Here is an 18,158-nt window from a genome sequence, read left to right as displayed (position 1 = left end):
CACCACCTAATCCCCACAGCCCATGATCACTGTTGCTGTGTTATGTGTATGCATTTTATATAAAAAGTAGAGCTGGGACTCGATTAAAAAGAAAAATCTAATTAATCAGAGGCTTTGCGATTAATTAATCTAGATTAATCGCATTTTAATCGCATATCAATATTCAACCCGAGAACAGCGAGAAACCTTTTTTTTTAATGTTTTTTGGTATCCCAGTGAATCAACTAATAGTGACTACAGGATACCACTCATTTTCAACATTTTACTGTCATTAATATACCTGTTGTGGAAATAATAATAAAAAGTCACCCCATTCTGTGTTGCCTAGAACTGGAGGTCTGAAAAAAAAATTGTAACAGTAACAAGTACATCTCAGTGACATCACAAAGCTGTACTTACTTCATATTGTTACTGTTTTTTGTCAGACCTCCAGTTCTAGGCAACACAAAATGGGGTGACTTTTTATTATTTCCAGTTTTCAGTACTATAGAAAAGCGCCCAGTGAGAAACGTTCCGCGGTGAAAAAAAAGGTGCGATTAATTTATCTGTAGTTAATCGCGATTAATTTTTCTGTAGTTAATTAATCTAAATTAATCGCAATTAGTCCCGGCCCTAATAAAAAGGTGCTATAAAGGCCATGGCTCAGTGGTCCAGGCACCTTGGCTGGTAATCCAGTCTGGCAGTGTGCTGCAGGTTCGACTCCCGATCCCGAAAGCCCTTACTGCATGTCCCCCCCCCCCCCCATCTCGCTCTCCACTTCCTGTCAGCCTACTGTCTGTCCCTCCATAACATATATAAAATAAAGGCGAAAGCCACAAAAAAAAACATAAAAAAGTGGAAAAAGTGCTACTGTATATAAATTCAAGTTATTATTATTATTATTATAGTATTTTAATGCATTTGTGTATTTTATGTAATGCTTTTATTGTTGGTGTGCCGAAGACACATTTCCATTTTATGTGAATTTAATGGACAATTTTCTCTTTCTCTTTATGTTTGTGTCAAATATTTTGTGAAAACACCAACACCCCACAATATCATCGCAAGATTGGAGTATTTCGTCCAAAATATTTAGATATTTGTCCATATTTCCCATTAAGATGCTGAAACTGCCTGGTGACTAAATCTCTCTCTCTCTCTCTCTCTCTCCCCCAGCTCCAGACATTCCTCCTGCAGCAGCTGGGTGCACAAGCATCCCATGAGGCCATGACGCATGTGAAGACTGTAATAGGTCAAGTGCTGGAGGCTGCGGTATCGACCAATCGGGACTCAGCTGACTCTCCCCCCAGGTATTAAACTTCTACCCCATTTCCATTCTCCTCTCTTCCCCTTCTACGTTCCAAAGGTTTTTTTTTGTTGGTTTAACCCATTTAGACTTGAGGACGATTCTACAAATGTCTTCTAAATCCTATGTTTCTTTGTCAGTGGTTCTCAAACTATTTCATATCAAGGACCCCTAGAATTATATGTATTTGGCCGCCGACCCCCATCTGAAAATATGGGACCCTCCAGACGCAAAAAATTGCGTTAAAAGTGTTCGCTCTGAAAGAGTATATATTCAATGATTTGTCTGATTGTCTTAATTGTACTTGAGAAATATTTTCATAGTGGAGATATTGAAAACATAATATTAGAAATTGAAAACATTATGTAGAATAGCTACTCATACAGTCATACATTTATGTTTTGTAATAGCTTTAAATATGTTATTGAACAGTTAAACAACTACTTTGGCTGGGGATGCCGTGGAATCCTTTTAAGGGCCTTTGAGGGCCATCTAAAGAGAGAGTTGCAACAACGGAAGTCCAAAATTCTTGATCATCACATGATTTGCGTAGACGTAAATAACTACTTTAAACATAAAAAGAGCACGGTTGTAATTCAGTGGTGTCAGCAATGCATGGATGTGTGATAAATGTAGTGTGGGGTGTTGTAGAGTGTGTAAACTCGACTAGAACAAACACAAAGAAATCGCTGACATCTGGGGGGAAGAGAGGGCCCGGAGCACCTTCGGTCTTCGGAGCACACTAATTGGAAACCCTTAGCCCAGTTGTGGAAAGAACACAATTAAGACAAGGGGAGTAGTGCACAGACACACTAACACAGGCCCCGCAGGCCAGGCCAACGTGTCTGTGACACATGTTAAATTGATTGAGATGTGATGATAATGTACTGTGCAATCTCATTCTTCTCGATGTGTTATCTTCTAAACAAGCATTCCAGCTAGTGCTGCACGATTCACAATAATTGAGATCACGATTCTCATTATTTTCTGTGAAAATAATTGTTGTCTTTAGTCTGTAGTTGCTGAACATTACTACATTCAAAATGTGGCACCGGGAGCCAACTACTATGGCTTTAAACAGACAAGAAAGTGCTTGACTAAGGGCCGATTCATACTCCTATTTTACCGCTGTTTCGGCGCTGTAGAGCCGTAATGATTTCGGCTCGTCAGAAATTTTCAGTAGCACCGAAGAGCCGACTTTAGGTCGGTACCCCCCCCCCCCGAACCTCAAATGACGTCAAATTGTAGGCTCTACAGAGCCGAACCGACTTTTATTCGGCTCTAAAATAGGAGTATGAATCGGCCCTTAAACCTCTCTTAAAGTCTCTATCTTGTAGCTAAAACATAAGAGTAACTAAAATGAATTGGACAGCCAACCAGTGTTGCACAATTCTTGCTCACATTTAGAAATGAGATCGCATACTGTAGGTCTCATCTAGATCTCGATATAATTACAACCCCACTATTGTGCTGCAACTCTACTGTGCTCTACTAGTATTTGCTACTAACGTCCAGGAACTAAATGAGTCAGGAGCTAATGATTGCTTTAAATAAAAGTGAGAGTGAACACTCTGGCTCTTGTTGCTCCTACTTGGAGCTAACCTCCTGAAGACGCAATGGTAAAGTTTATTACTTACGTCTTTTGGTCGTACCTGTATGAGTAGTATCAAATATACCTTTTTGATTTTAGATTCTTGATTTCTGTTGTGTTGCAGGTGTCTACTATGCTACCAGCTGCTGACCTTTACGCTCCACTTTACCGGCTCTCTCCTGCCTTTCATAGTCAAGGTGAGAGTGCACACCACACACACATTTACACTACCTTTACCCTCCACTTTACCGGCTCTCTCCTGCCTTTCATAGTCAAGGTGAGAGTGCACACCACACACACATTTACACTTAAGGCCTATTCATAGTCTGGATTTTCGGTGGTAAGGTGACCACCGCTCCGGTGGTGAGCTGACCACCGGAGCTGAAATAACGTTGAGCGGTGGTGAGTAAAAACAGAGAGAAGGGCTGGAGCGGTGGTGGTGGTTTTGCTCTTCACCGCGGCTCGTGACGTCATGTTGTAGTTCGGTGGTCACCCCACCACCGTAAATCCAGACTATGTATGAGCCTTTAGGCTACAGTGGTTCTCAACCTTTTCAGACTGTGACCCCCCCCCCCCCCCCCCCAAATTAATTTGAACTGGGGACCCCCCAAAATAATTATAACTTGGGGACCCCCCAAGTTCCAAGTATTTTAGCCCATTCTGACCTGAGATCAGATTCATGCGAGGTTTCCGCCGGACACACACTGGTCTGATGAACCCATTCTGACCTGAGATCAGATTCTAAAAATTTCAGTCGCTCTTCGATTTTTCAAAAATAGCAGACCTACAAGCTCGTAGCGCGCCACTCGGTGGCGCGCTATGAGCTTGTAGATCTGCTATTTTTAAATAGCTAAAGCATAACATGATGCTGACACCAAAATGGGTGCCCGGTCAGAATGGGTTAGCCTCTTTTATATTATTTGACAATTTGGCCAATGTTTTACCAGTTGTTATAGCCTATAGTATGTTGGTCATTTTTTATTTAATTAAATTATTATTTCTTTATTTTCCGTATTAAAATGGTTTTACATTGTCTCTTTACTGTCATCTGGGGACCCCCCAATAGATTTTGTGCCAGGGACCCCATAGAAATATTTTGTTTAACCATTGTCAAACTATTCCACATTATTGGAGTAGTTCTCTAATTAGATACAATTCCTAACTTTTCTAAATGTTTTGAAAAGTACAGGTTCACAAGCTCACAAAGCGTCACGTTACGACACATTGAGAGCTTCTAGAATCTAGATCGTCTATTTTTGAAAAGCCATACTTTAAAATACGGTTCCTCATTTTGCTGTGGGCCCCCTGGAACCCCATCAAGTCTTCGCACCCCACTTTGAGAACCCATTTATGTAGGTGGCAACATAACATTAATTATTATATTAACAATGGAAACATTTGTATGCAACACAAGAATAATGTTTCTCAGACAGAGACAAAACATAAATAAATAAATCAGCTCTGTGGTGCACTGAACTCCAAACTCCACTAGAGGTCAGGATGTGCACAATAGTGCAAGTGAGTCTGGTTGTTTCTCCATGAAATACTGTATAGCAGTTCTCAAACATTTGCATGATGTCAAGGACCCTCAAATATGGATATGTATTTGGCCACGGACCCCCATTTGAAAAGTTGTTGTGCCAGGGACAAGAGATTTGTGGTGGTTTAGTGTTTTTTCAAAATAAGGCTACATTTCACCAATAGGTGGTCCGTGGCTCAAAGGCCGAATAAATAATGGGCTTTGACATGAAATAGGTTGAAAACCACTGGTCTAGAATCCTCTGCTGGGGGAATGGGCACCCCTAGCTGTTCTGGAACCCCTTCCTCAAGGGTGTCCATCCCATGTCTTCCCCCCCAGGTCGACACTGACCTGACCTTCGCCGGCTTGAGGGACCCTGTTTTCGACGGACAGATCACCAGAGAGATCGTTCTGGAGGACACACTGCACTTCCTCCTCCCAGAGCACAGCGGACCATCCCACACCAACACGCAGACGGACAGGACACGCAAGGTAGACACATACTGTCAGTGGTGTAAAAATAACTAAGTAAATGTACTCAAGTACTTCTATAATAATAATGATGATGATAATAATGAATTTAATTTGTATTGCTATTGCACTTTTCAGTGCTACCTGGTTAAAACCACATAATCAATCATAGAAGGTTAAAAACAGTACTGTAGTTTACTTAAGTAGCCTACAACTTTCACTTTATTGGAGTATTTCCAATTCTCAATACCTTCACTTCTACTCCTACATTTATTTGAAAACGTTTAGTCACTAGTTACTTATAGATTTATTTCTTATTATTATTACAAAACAAGAAATCATACATTAATCACTTCACTTCATTTGGTCATTTGAAAATAGCCGATCTACCGTCAATTCCTACGTGTGGGATTCATCTTTCTTTTGTCAGGTGAAACCTGACAAATGCCTTTATAGCAAAAGGCCGATGCACACCTCAAATGGCCGGTCTCAATGTTATGGTTGAGACCGGCCGGTTGAGAGGAGCGTTCGTTACTAAATAAAGAAACCAGTGCTTCTTTCACCTGACAAATATGACTATGTGATCATTTCTTCTTTTTACTTATCATGGATCAAAGCTTGCGTATACGTCTTTAGAATGCTTTAGTCTTCATGCTGAATCAATTAATAGTCCCAATCCCAAACCTCAAATAAAATATGTATGTATTTGTCAACACAGTCATACAGTATAAAAAAGATGTCAAACGATGTATTGCTTGTATAGGTTATGCATAATATAGACATGATGCAAGGTGTCTATTGTAGGTTTTCAGTTTCATTTAGAGCTGAAATATTAGTTCCCTCACAAACAAAGTTTCACGTAATGGTGAAAATAGACTTTCATGTCTTAATATAACTGGGCACAGATGCACCTCCAATGTGTCATTGTATTGATTATTTATAATAATGTAGGCTACTGTATATTGATCACATGAACGCCACACAAAATAAGCCCAATAAGTATTTCCATTTGATGAGGAAAAAGTGGATGAAATCTAGCTTTTCTGATTAATGATTAATCCAAAAGACAGATTTCCCCTCAGTAATAAAACAAAAATTGAGAGAAAAAAAAAGAGAAAACATGTGTGTTAATCAACGATCAAGGGAATCGATCGCTGGCAGGGGCTGAATTATTTACTTGGCAAAAAATGAGTTAATACTCTGTGCCTTCATAAAAGTAATGGCATGACTTCATTAAGATGAATAGCCTTAATTCCAAATCAAGGACTGGATTTTTGAGGCAGTATAATAGGCTTGAATCGGTTCCAAGGCTTTTCTCTGTATTATCTGTATTTCTCTTTCATGTGACATTTACATTTCAAATGAATTGGCAAATTCAACTTTGCCATTTTGCCAATCCCCTGTATAAATATGTTGGAAAAATTGTTGTCATGGTTGCAAAAGCAGCAAGGAAATTACAAACTAGTTCAGTACAATAGTAAGTAAAAAGTAGTAAATCTATTAGTTGTCTCAATCAATTGAATCATCATTTATGAGGTTTTCTTCATGCCAACAGACAGTTTTAAAGGACCATTTTGTTATGTGGGTCTACTTTGTTGGAATTGAAAAAAAAAAACGTTTAAATATATCTGCTTATTCAATATTGTTATTGATTGATGCCTCTCAAAACACCTTAACTTAAACACGTCAAAATATATTGGAGGAAAAAAATGGATCCACATGTCAAAAAGCAGTTTTAACTCGTTTCAAATTTCTTCCAACATTGTGCCTCGTTAGTACGGTGGCTGTCGAGGGACATATGGCCTGTGTTTGACAGAGGATGAGCTGAGCCTGCTGCTGCAGTTTCACACACAACTGAAGACCTCTGGTGCTTTTGAACTGGTACACACACACACACACACACACACACACACACACACACACAATCTAAGTGTTTTGCCAAATTTTTTGTCCCACAGTGACTAAAGCATGTCCAATTGTATGTAGTTGTATCCCAGAGTCCCATCAGCAGATTGGCCCCTCAACGAACACCTGCTTCAGGACCGCTCCACAGCAGAGGGCCATCATCTTTCAGCCCTTCTGCTCACACTCAGTCTGTACTACCAACTAAAGAGGAATGACTCGTACAGGCAAGACATGCACGCGCACGCACGTGCACACCCACGTTTATTTTACTATACTTGTAGGGATAGACATAAAACTAAACTGTTCCAATGCTCCCTACAGGGCTGACCTGACTGAGACACTGTCCAATCAGGATTCAGATTTGCCTTCCCTGCTTGAAAACAGAGGTAAGGTTCTGTTTAATCTTCTCAAAGTGGTCTTTGGGGGGTCCTTGGAGGTGTTCCAGGGGGTCCTCACCACAATGTGTTAATATTCCAGCAAAATCTGTCTAATCACTTTAGTTTAAACCTATAACGTACATCTGCTATCTATGTTTGTAGAACTGCAATTTGGCCACATTTCTATGCACACTACACTTTATCATGGAGTGGAGGCACCAGACTTGACTTGAGTCCGCATTCTTCACTCCAGCTACCGTTTTCATTCACTTTGCCACTGTGCCACCCGAGCCCCATCCATGATAAAATCTTGACTTATACACAGGAAAAGCAATATTATGCGATACGATCAGGATAGCCTACACTGTTGCGTATTGAACCAAAGCTTGTTTTTTTGCTTGGCTCAGTGGCCTTGTGGTTTGAGTGTCCACCCTGAGGTTGTGAGGTCAGGGTTCAATTCCCTGGCCAGGTCTTTCCAAAGACCAGAAAAATGGTACCCAATGCAAGGGTTGGATTGGGGTATCCGCAAAGCACAAGCTCATGCGTTATTTTGCTTGTAGATCTATTATTATTAATTATAGGATTTAAGCATTAGTCCATTCCACTTTTAGAATTTCATACCTTTATTGATACAGACAGGACGAAGGAAGGAACTGATTGGATTTTGACATTTTTGTGGCTTCTGTGAGCTATGGGGCAGATGCCCTAACTACTCACTATCAATCTGCAGTCTGCAATATTTAATGTACTAGTTTAGGTACCCAGCGTTATTGTGTTGGCGAAGTAGGCACAATGTTCAGTTAAGACACTTTCGTCAATAAACGTATTATTATTCTTAACCTAAAAAATAAAAAATAATAATGTCAATGAGTTTTCTCCGTCACTTTAAATAAACATTACCAGCTGCCCCTCACTTCACACGAATGTGTCCTACACAAACATTAAATACAATTTTAAGTGTGTTTATGTGCACACAAACATTGCGTAACACAAACATTGAAGACGAAGGTGAGGAAGCAAATTCTGATTGGCTGGAATGAGATGATGTATGATGAACTTGGTGCTCTACCCAAAATCATAGTATCATAGTATATACCAGCGTCACACTCCCTTGGGTCCTCGGCAATACACATGCAGAGTTTGAAAACGATGGGTCAGACTCAGACAGTTGTTGATATACGTGAAGAAGCTTCAGGCTGCTCATTGACCCGTTGTATCTTTGTCTATATGTGTGTGTCTCACTCATGCCCAAATACGTAGATGTCATCTGTCATATTACTGACGACATCAGTATGTCAAAATATAGGCTCCGGCCACGGCAAACTTTGCACAAGGAGATGACACCCCAGGACTGGCCCCAGGCTATGAAGGAGTACGTACAGCGCTGCTTCACGGTCTGTGAGACAGAGGAGGATAAGGATTGCACGGAGAAGGTGCTGAAGGTGCTTCTGCAGGACAGATTAAAGGATGGCTCCGCCTACAAGATGGACTGGACCCGTGAGCCTCTGCCAGAACTGAAGGCCAAGCAGTCCCGCTGGGATGCAGCTCCATCCCAGAGGACGGTGGACAGCTCGGTCGGTCGGGGAGGAGGGGGCACGGCGGCCAGTGTGCGGGGCGTAGGACTGGGCGGATACAGGAACGTCTTCTCCCAGCAGCAGCGGAGTCCCTCCTCCAGTTCCTCCCACTGCTCTTCGCGCTCGCCATCGCCCGCACACGGCCAACACAGCGACTCCGGTTCCCAGTCCGACAGCAGCATCTCCACCGACCTGCAGCCTCAGCTGTCCAGACCGACTCCGAAGGTAGAACCCAGCCATGGTAACGAGCAGGGCGGGGCAGAGCGGGGGCGGGGCAGAGGAGGAAAAGCCAATAGAGGAGGAGGAGGAGGTGGTAGGAAAAACATGGAGGACTCTGCTCCTGGTATGGGCAAGAAGAGGAAAAAAGCCAGCAACGCCGGCCTGGACTTTCACGATCCGAACCACGAGGCCAAGAAGCAGAGCCGCGCGGCTCGCTTCCACAACCAGCTTCGCTCTGAGCCCTTAGTGGTGTCCATCAACAATGTAGACCTGCCAGACAGCACCCAGGAAGGGGTCAGCTGGGAGGACTGCCCCATTGTAGGCACCAGCCAGGACATCACCAAGAACTACCTGAGGCTCACCTGTGCACCCGACTCCTCTACCGTACGCCCTGTACACGTGCTGAGAAAGTCTCTGCAGGCGGTGAAGACCCACTGGTCGGCCCACCAGGACTATGCCTATGCTTGTGAGCAGATGAAGTCCATACGACAGGACCTCACGGTTCAAGAGGTGCGTACAGACTTCACAGTGGAGGTGTATGAGTGTCACGCACGCATCGCCCTGGAGAAGGGTGACCGCGAGGAGTTCAATCAGTGCCAGACTCAGCTGAAAGCCCTGTACGCGGACAACCCCTCAGAGAACATTGGAGAGTTTGCGGCGTACAGACTGCTGTATTACATATTCACTAAGAGCTCTGGAGACATGACCACCGAGTTGGCGTTCCTGAGCCCGTCATTGCAGCAGGATGCGTGCGTGTCTCACGCGCTCGCCCTCCGTGCCGCCTGGGCCCTGGGCAACTTCCATCGCTTCTTTAAGCTGTATCGGGTAGCACCGCGCATGGCCTCTAACCTCATAGACATGTTTGTGGAGAGGGAGAGGAAAAGTGCTCTCAGGGCCATACTCAAAACTTTCAGACCTGATGTGCCGGTGCAGTATGTGCAGTCCTCTCTGGGCTTCCCTTGTTTAGACTCCTGCATGGCCTTTCTTACTGGGCTGGGGGTCACTTTCTTCCCCTCGGACTCGGACCCCAACAAGATAGACTGTAAAGCCAGCACAGCAATTCTGAACAAGAAGGCAAGCGCGCTTTCACTGGGTAGCCAGCTAGTGTGCTAACATTGGCTAGCATAATGTGACGACAAGGAAGGCCAATAGAACACATTAGAGTTTTATAAACCGGTATTTTAGGTTCAGGAACTGCTTAGCTTAGCTTGGCTCATCAGGCCCACGACACAGTGTGTGATGTTATGTAGGATGTAAGGGGAGGTCCCCGGGCGACACAACTGCTTTTTAGGGAGTCCTCACGGGCAGTACCTGTGCGCTTGGAGGCCAATCTATGACGTTGGTCATCTCTGTATTTTGGCATATCTGTAGTGCCGTAACAATTATAGATGTAGTTACTGGAACAACATTGACAACAGCACGAGACGGACAGAGACACAGAGATTCATGAATTCATAGATGTACTGTAGAACAATGAGTGGTGCCCTTTCGGAACGTATGCCCCTTCAGTTCTGCAATGCAATAGCTATTGTAACTGTTGTCAGTGTAGTGCAGCACCCTTTTATCATAGTACTTGGAGGCTAGTCTATGACTTTGGCACTATGTCATCATATTTATTACAATAGACGGGTCAGACACACGGACAGAGCAGGCCCGTTCTGGAGAGACTACACCTTTTCGGGTCATTTGCGTCATGTCCTATTCATCATTCAATTGCGATGCCCAACATTCTTACGTTATTCGCGGGTGACGCACATAAGTGATTCGCATAATCAGCAGGTGACTTCCATCATTGGTGTAATTTGCGAGCCGTGCCCGTCAATTGTGTCGTGTGGTGTGTCATTTCCAAGGGAAGGAAGGAGAGGGCCGACACCCAACTTTTTTTTGCAACGGTGCCATTACTGTAAGTACAACGCCAACATTGACTGTAACATGTCCACATGCTGGTTTTGGGCAAGGGCACATCCGAACGACTTGACACTGGTCACTGCACTCTCCTTGGGTCCTCAGCAATACACGGTACATTTTGAAGTGGATAGGTTGAATGGTTCCACAACATATGCAAATGACAGACATATACACACAAATGTATGCATGCAGAGATTTGCGCTCAAGCGATGTCCGATACCAACATTGACTGCACGATTTCCGCACATTGGTTCTGTACAACCACTGACCGAACGATTTCACGAGGACGGAAATAAGGTTCACACACGCAGAGATTCGGGAATTTATGGATAATATAAATATATACATTAGGTTGGGTATTTTGCATATCATACAATGTTGTAATCTAACCTGTAGGACCTGTAGTGTCCCACTTCTCTTCATTCAGATCAAATTCATCAGACTAGAATTGTAATTGAAGAGATCAGGCAGGGACTGCTACCGCACAAGTAAAATAGGCAGTGGTGGAAGTGAGGACGCTGGCGTCGACTGTTCGCCACTTCACCTCCCAATGTATGAATGAATGAACCATTGTAAGCGCTTTGAGTAGGCACGTAGTGCATAGAAAAGCGCCATAAAAATGCAATTCATTATTATTATTACTTTAATTTAATGTTTAACTTTAAAAAGTTAAATTAGCAGTAGCATAACATAGAATCTGTACAAGTAAAAGGCCTGTATTCACTTGTACTTTTAGTGAAAGTACAAACAATTTGGCATCACAATATACTTAAAGTATCAAAGTAAAGATAATCATGCAGAATGTCTCATTTCATTTCACTTTTTTTTTTTACTCAAAGATACCGGTTGTGTATCACATCGCAATGTGTTGTTTGAGTTGTCTTAAGAGGTTGAGTTGTCTTAAGAGGTTAATGTATGTTTTGTAATATAGTAGTAATAGTAATCTAAATCGGCAAAGTAACTTGTAATGTAAGCTGTCAAATAATTGTAATGGAGTATAAATTACAATATTTAGCCTTTTGTGGCGGAGTAGAAGTACAAACGAAAAATGGTCTACTCCGGTAAATTAAAAGTACCTCAAACTTAATTTGAGGTACTTTAACTTTAATTTAGGATTTACAGTGTGTGTTTGCATGTGTCTGTTCAGCCCGGACGTAATCTTGAAAACCGCTGGACCGATCAGTGACAGATTTTCACATTTTGTTTTATATTACTAATCTTAAATTTTGTGATGGACGCAAGTGGTGTCTGAAACCATGCCCAAATATGGGATCAAAGATGACATGAATTCCACATTGGATCCAGACCCTGTCTTGTACCAAAACGTATACCCACGCTTACCCAAAGTAATACCTAGACCTAACCATACAGTGTCTAACCTAATAATGGTTAAAAATAAATAAGACTATATCTGTGTATTTCTCTCACTATAGGAATCAAGCCTATGATGATTGCTGTTCCAAACCACTGACATTACTGTTAAAACACTATCCCAATGTCAACTCTCATCTCAACCCAAGCATATTACTACAGACTCAACCACAGTTTTGAACTTGAAATGCACTCTGTCGAGCTTCTAACTTGCACCTTGCACACAAGTAGGCCTACTCGTGCGCAAGCAGAGCGAGCCATGAGCCACTGCTGGTACGACTGCTGCTCTGAGTCCTAAAGCTCGCTGAGGCTGTCTAGGTTTGAAATACAGCAGTGGTCAGTGGTCCCTCGTTGCCCGGTGGAGTACACCGACATACACACATACCCATTCATACATACCTATTGACCTTATACCAATTTTGAAACGTACTTTAGTTACGTCATCAAGAAGACATACATACCCAGCCGATCGCTGTTCTTGGTCCCTGATTGGCCGAGCGACGCCATCGACATACATTCATACTTGGTCCCTGATTGGCTGAGCGACGCCACCGACATACGCAGCCGATTACAGTACTTGCACGCTCTGCTTGCGCAGGCCATCTCTTTGGGAATTTTGGCATGCCACCTAGTAATCCTGTTACTTTTCTGGCTTAGAGTTAAGGAGGCTCTATCTGCCATTGATCCTAAAAAGGCTACAGGAGCCAATGATTTATTTTAGACCCATAAATAACACATATTTTAACCTAACTTTATTAACTGACAGTATTCCCACTCTATGGAAACCACATGTATCTCCTCTGCACAAAGGTGGTCCTATACAGTTCAGATGATGTCAATTTCTAAACTCCCCTTCCTTGCTAAGATACTAAGAGGTCAATAATCAACTCAAGTCGCTAAATAACATTTTGAACTGCTACCAATCAGGTTTTAGACTGGACACAGCACTGCGTCAGCTGCCACTAAGGTGGTAAATTACATTGTTCTATTGGCCTATCCAAGGCCTTTGACCCAGTAGACCATGTTCTACTTCTGAAATGGTTGAAGTCAGAGCGACAAATACCTGGGCATATGGATAGGCGAGAAACGAACTCACATCTCAGAACTCATCAAAAAACTAAAGCCAAACAACAAATAAAAGAAACTCACAAAAAAAAAGCGAAAATAGCTAACCTACAAGCTTGGCTTCAGGTTAGCAGTTCTACAGCTGTGTTGTCAGCTGATCCAGGGCAAGATTTCTCCCTGAACAGAAGTCAAGTCAGACCAGCTGTACTCACACGTATCATGGTGTGCTAATATAATCACGTCTTATTCATTTTTAGTGAGCCAAGTCTGCTGGCGCTGATGGTGTTTCTGGCAGCCACGGCGTGTGTCGAATGGGGTCCTTACTGAAAAGATCCTTCAATTAGTTTACCACGTGTGCTCAGTATGAGTTTATTCTCAATCACTCAACTTTGTGTGTGTGTGTGTGTGTGTGTGTGCGTGCGTGCGTGTGTGTCTGTCTCTCTCCAGAGCGCTGTGTGGACCCACATCTCAGACAGCTGTACACAGACCCCCCACTCGTCCTGACGCCACCGTTCAGTCCCTGGGTGAAGACGTACCGCGCCGAGGTGCCCTTCGACACGGTGACTGTTCGAATCCGTCCCGAGCCCGTCAGCTCCGCCTGCCGCGTCCACCTGGATGAGCACAGAGGACCGAGGTGAGACCAGCCTCGCAATATGAGCCTTTCTGCCTAGTACACTGTTTCTTAACTCATTCTGACCTGAGATCAGATTCTAAAAAGTCTTCTACATCCTGACAGTTTTCTGAAAAAGCTATGTTTCTATGTCAGTCGTTCTTCGATTTTTCAAAAATAGCAGACCTACAAGCTCGTAGCGCGCCACTCGGTGGCGTGCTATGAGCTTGTAGATCTGCTATTTTTCAATAGCTAAAGCATAACATGATGCTAACACCAAAATGGGTTAACACATTGACTCCCAAAGTCCCATGGGACTGCTGCAGATTTTCACTAACCTTTGAAGAATCAACCCGTCGCAGGTTGTCTGAGGTTGTCTTGCAAGTTATCAAAAAACGCCAAATTAAACATTAGCATGTTCAGCAGGGAGAAAAAGTGTCAACTTTCTAAGTAAGTATGTGTACAAATGGAACCAAATAGAGCACCGAAGTCTGACGTCAATTTCGGTAGGGGGCGCAAGTCCACGGGTTCATGTACTTTTTATTTGCATTGTAATCCCCATAGGAGGATTTTAGATTGCCTCATATAAGAACTGTGTTTGAAAAATGTCATCCCCGGCCGTTTCACAGAAAACGCTGCTGCTGAATTCGTTATATTTTCGCTAGAAACAGACGGTATCAAATATGAGTGACTGGCGGTCGTAAACGACACAGAGCCACCTCCCCGACAATTTCGCCGACACACTTTGTTTATTTTTCAACCACAATAATATGCTTATATGAGATGATTTTAAGATGACCCCATGTTATTCTCCATAGAGAAATTACTCCCGTAACCAGGGGATGAGCGAGTGACGTCAGGAACGTCGGCGCTCTATAGAACAGAATATTTAACCTATATGGAAAGTATTAACACAAGCTTCTGACTAAATAATTGATTGTTTGGAATAAATGTTTATTCTTTTCGATTTCCTGAAAAGAAAGGTTTCGTCAGAGTGAGTGACAATGAACTGGTTGAAGTGATCCGTGCTGCTCCTCATCACATCACATCACATTAACTCATATTGACTCCTCATGACAAACAACATGCTGTCCATAACCACAACCTTTCCTATTCTGCAGGAATTTAAGACCATAATATAAGTAATGGGATAGATCTGCATTCCTGTTCTCCGTCTTCTTTCGACATGACATTTACAAGCTACATGTACATTTTACACATTCCTGGGAGTGTTTGGCTTCATACCATTAAGATGAGCCGACATTTACTGTATTGTAAGACATAACGAGACAAGACAAGGCAACATTTAAGACAAGACAGTGTCTCAGTACTACTAATGTACTATTAATCGTTCATTATCGGTATCTGATGTCGGCAAAACCTGTAAAATAATCCCTAATTAATTTGACTATATTTCATTTTAATGTGGAGCTGAAAAAGCCTCTGTGTGCGATTGAAGGCTGCAGATTCAATCAGTGTTTTCTGGGAAAGCTTTTGACAGCAGATTTGAGCCGGAAACACATTTAAGGAGGCCAGGTGTTTCCAATTTAAATCTTCTGCTGAGCCAATCATATAAACCTACGAGAAACTGATATGAACTGGAACTGGAAATGGAGACACCTGGACTACAGTTCAAACACAGAGATTATTAGGCAGTGTCCCTCTGAAAAGGACTGTATGTTATGTATATAGAATTCTCCTGTCAGCACCTCAGATTTAAGCCTCAACCTGATAAGTTGTGATCTCTGACTGACGTCTCTCAGACGCATGCACGCACGCCTGCACGCGCACACACACATGCACACAACTCAAGAGTTCCATTATAATCATACAAATCTACAAAGTACTAGTAACTAAAGTTTTTATTTAGTTGTAGTTGATTAAAAGTGCAACATTTTCCTCTGAGATGTATAGTGTAGATTCTACCTACTACCTACTTTCACTTCTTCTACACTGTAGAAGAAGTAAAAGTACCGGTAGGCCTACTGAAAATTTAAAATACTTCAAAACTTGACCACAGTACAGTACAGTACTTGAGTACTTAGTTACCTTCCACCACTGTCTTGCTGACAGCGCTGTGTGTGATGTTTCTGACAGCGCTGTGTGTGTGTGATGTTTCTGACAGCGCTGTGTGTGTTGTTTCTGACAGCGCTGTGTGTGTGTTGTTTCTGACAGCGCTGTGTGTGTGTCGTTTCTGACAGCGCTGTGTGTGATGTTTCTGAGAAGCTGTGGTGTTTATCCACAGGACTGCCAACTACCCGGTTGCCATTGGCAACAGCAGAATCAACATCTTGGTGACGGACGAAGCGGTGCCAGGGACGGAGCCCGTCGTCATGACGATATACACCCTGCACGTGTACCGCGAGAGCCGGCCCAGCCTGCCCATGTTTGGAGATCATGTGATGTGCAGTTTTGTGCAGGTATGTGAGAGGTGGAGGAGAGTAGCTTCGCACGCACGCATACACGCGCACGCACGCGTTTGAATTACTATCCGTTGTGAGGACATGAAGATGTTTGCATAGGAAATAGCTGAAAATAGTAAAGAATGTGACACACACACACATATTAACTGTATGTACAGTACAGTACAGTACAGTACAGTACAGTACAGTACAGTACAGTACAGTACAGTACAGTACAGTACAGTACAGTACAGTACAGTACAGTACAGTACAGTACAGTACAGTACAGGGACCTGCTGGGGACCCTCACACGGTAACTCTGTCATTTCTCAACCATTTCGGAACCGGGCCGGCCCCCTGGACGTGTTCCTGGGGGTCTGGATGTTCCGGGGACCCCCCAGGGACACCCCGGGGACCCCCCACAAGGTAACTCTGTCATTTCTCGACCGTTTCGGACACGGGGGCGGCTCGCCGAAACCGGGCCGGCACTTATTTGGATGAACCTACTGTATAAGGATAATAAAATACCCTGAACGATTTATTTTGGGTCAAATATTAGATTGACTGGCCTATGTATGCCGGACCCTCTGGTCTCTTCATCCACCCCTCTGGTGATATATTTAAGATAAATCCACACATTATCCCAGTGGTGCTCAGCATGAACCTTATTGCATTATTGTTTTCATTCCCATAGTCGTATGCTGTTTTGTATACCACTAGTCCACTAGTCCCATATTTCAACTTGTATAATATATTTGTGTGTGTGTGTGTGTGTGTGTGTGTGTGTGTGTGTGTGTGTGTGTGTGTGTGTGTGTGTGTGTGTGTGTGTGTGTGTGTGTGTGTGTGTGTGTGTGTGTGTGTGTGTGTGTGTGTGTGTGTGTGTGTGTGTGTTTTTATGAATAAAAACAGCAGTATAACATTAAAGTATTCTTCCAAATGCATGGTAGGGAAACGTTTTCATGGCAAGAGCAAGGACCGCAACATTTACACTTATTAGCCCACAGAGCCCCATTTGAAAAGTATCAAGGACCCCCCGTTTGACATGCACCTATATATGGAGTTATGGACAGTGGCAGAGATCCAATTTGCAGGTGGATTTGCGTCCAAAACGGTCTCAATTGTGAGCTTTGGCTTGAGAGAACTCATGGCTTTTGCAACCTGTGATGTTGTGAGCTTGTAGATTAGCTGTTTTCACCGGAGCGTGCGCTGTAGCCACTTCATGCTGTGTGTGTGTGGCTTATGTTCAAGACAGTTGTATCTCGTGTTGTGTTTATAGCGAACTGAAAACGGCCACGCGATGACGCACGCGCACACATACGCACGTGCGCACTCACAGCTTAAGTAGTTTACACACACACATGCTCACAACCTCCGTGTTGGCTGGGGTTTGTGTGAAGAAGGGTAGGTGTGTGGAAGAATGCGCTAGGGTCCTTGAGGCTGTTCTTCGTGGCATGTTTGTTGTATGTAGTAATTGTGTCGATGCGTAGGCTACTGTTGGGTCCGAGTTGTTTTCCTCGTGTGGGTCTGATGCATAGGTCTGATGATGCCTGCCTGGGGGCGGTGTGAAAAAGGGGAAGTGCATTGGAGAATGCAAGGGGAATGTTGCGCCGGAAACTGTGTCCCAGTATTAATCTGTGTCCTCCCAACATGCATTTCACTGGTGGCACGTGGGGAGATGAGTTGTTCAGTACCCCCCTTGTGGCTGCGGGGGGTACTGCGCCCAATTCACAAATAAATTCATTATTAATAATTAATGTGTCAAATCGAAAAAAGGGCTTTGTTACGCCCTCAATATTCATATGGTCAATGTGTGAAAAGTGGGAGTGATTGGTGCAGGCAGTAAGGAGTTACGCCACTGTTT

General features: G+C 43.3%; 2 protein-coding genes across 2 annotated transcripts in view; both read left to right on the top strand.

Moving 5' to 3' along the window:
• Positions 1 to 18,158, top strand: part of cped1 (cadherin-like and PC-esterase domain containing 1) — a 107,172-nt gene that overhangs the window by 35,644 nt on the left and 53,370 nt on the right. Inside the window, exons 7-14 of the mRNA XM_083757797.1 lie at positions 1,156 to 1,289; positions 3,001 to 3,073; positions 4,735 to 4,887; positions 6,643 to 6,747; positions 6,853 to 6,995; positions 7,093 to 7,157; positions 13,733 to 13,919; positions 16,141 to 16,315. Of these exons, the coding sequence (XP_083613923.1) occupies positions 1,156 to 1,289; positions 3,001 to 3,073; positions 4,735 to 4,887; positions 6,643 to 6,747; positions 6,853 to 6,995; positions 7,093 to 7,157; positions 13,733 to 13,919; positions 16,141 to 16,315 (1,035 nt within the window). The remainder of the gene's footprint in view (positions 1 to 1,155; positions 1,290 to 3,000; positions 3,074 to 4,734; positions 4,888 to 6,642; positions 6,748 to 6,852; positions 6,996 to 7,092; positions 7,158 to 13,732; positions 13,920 to 16,140; positions 16,316 to 18,158) is intronic.
• LOC310853566 (leukocyte receptor cluster member 8 homolog) lies at positions 8,486 to 10,054 on the top strand (the record flags this gene model as incomplete). Its single annotated transcript, XM_083757946.1, has 1 exon — positions 8,486 to 10,054. One exon carries the CDS (start codon positions 8,486 to 8,488, stop codon positions 10,052 to 10,054), a length of 1,569 nt encoding a protein of 522 aa, XP_083614072.1.

Source organism: Protomyctophum parallelum (genome assembly GCF_964188405.1).
Source record: "Protomyctophum parallelum genome assembly, chromosome: 22".
NCBI classification, from domain to species: domain Eukaryota; kingdom Metazoa; phylum Chordata; class Actinopteri; order Myctophiformes; family Myctophidae; genus Protomyctophum; species Protomyctophum parallelum.
This window is presented reverse-complemented; position numbering and strand designations above follow the sequence as displayed.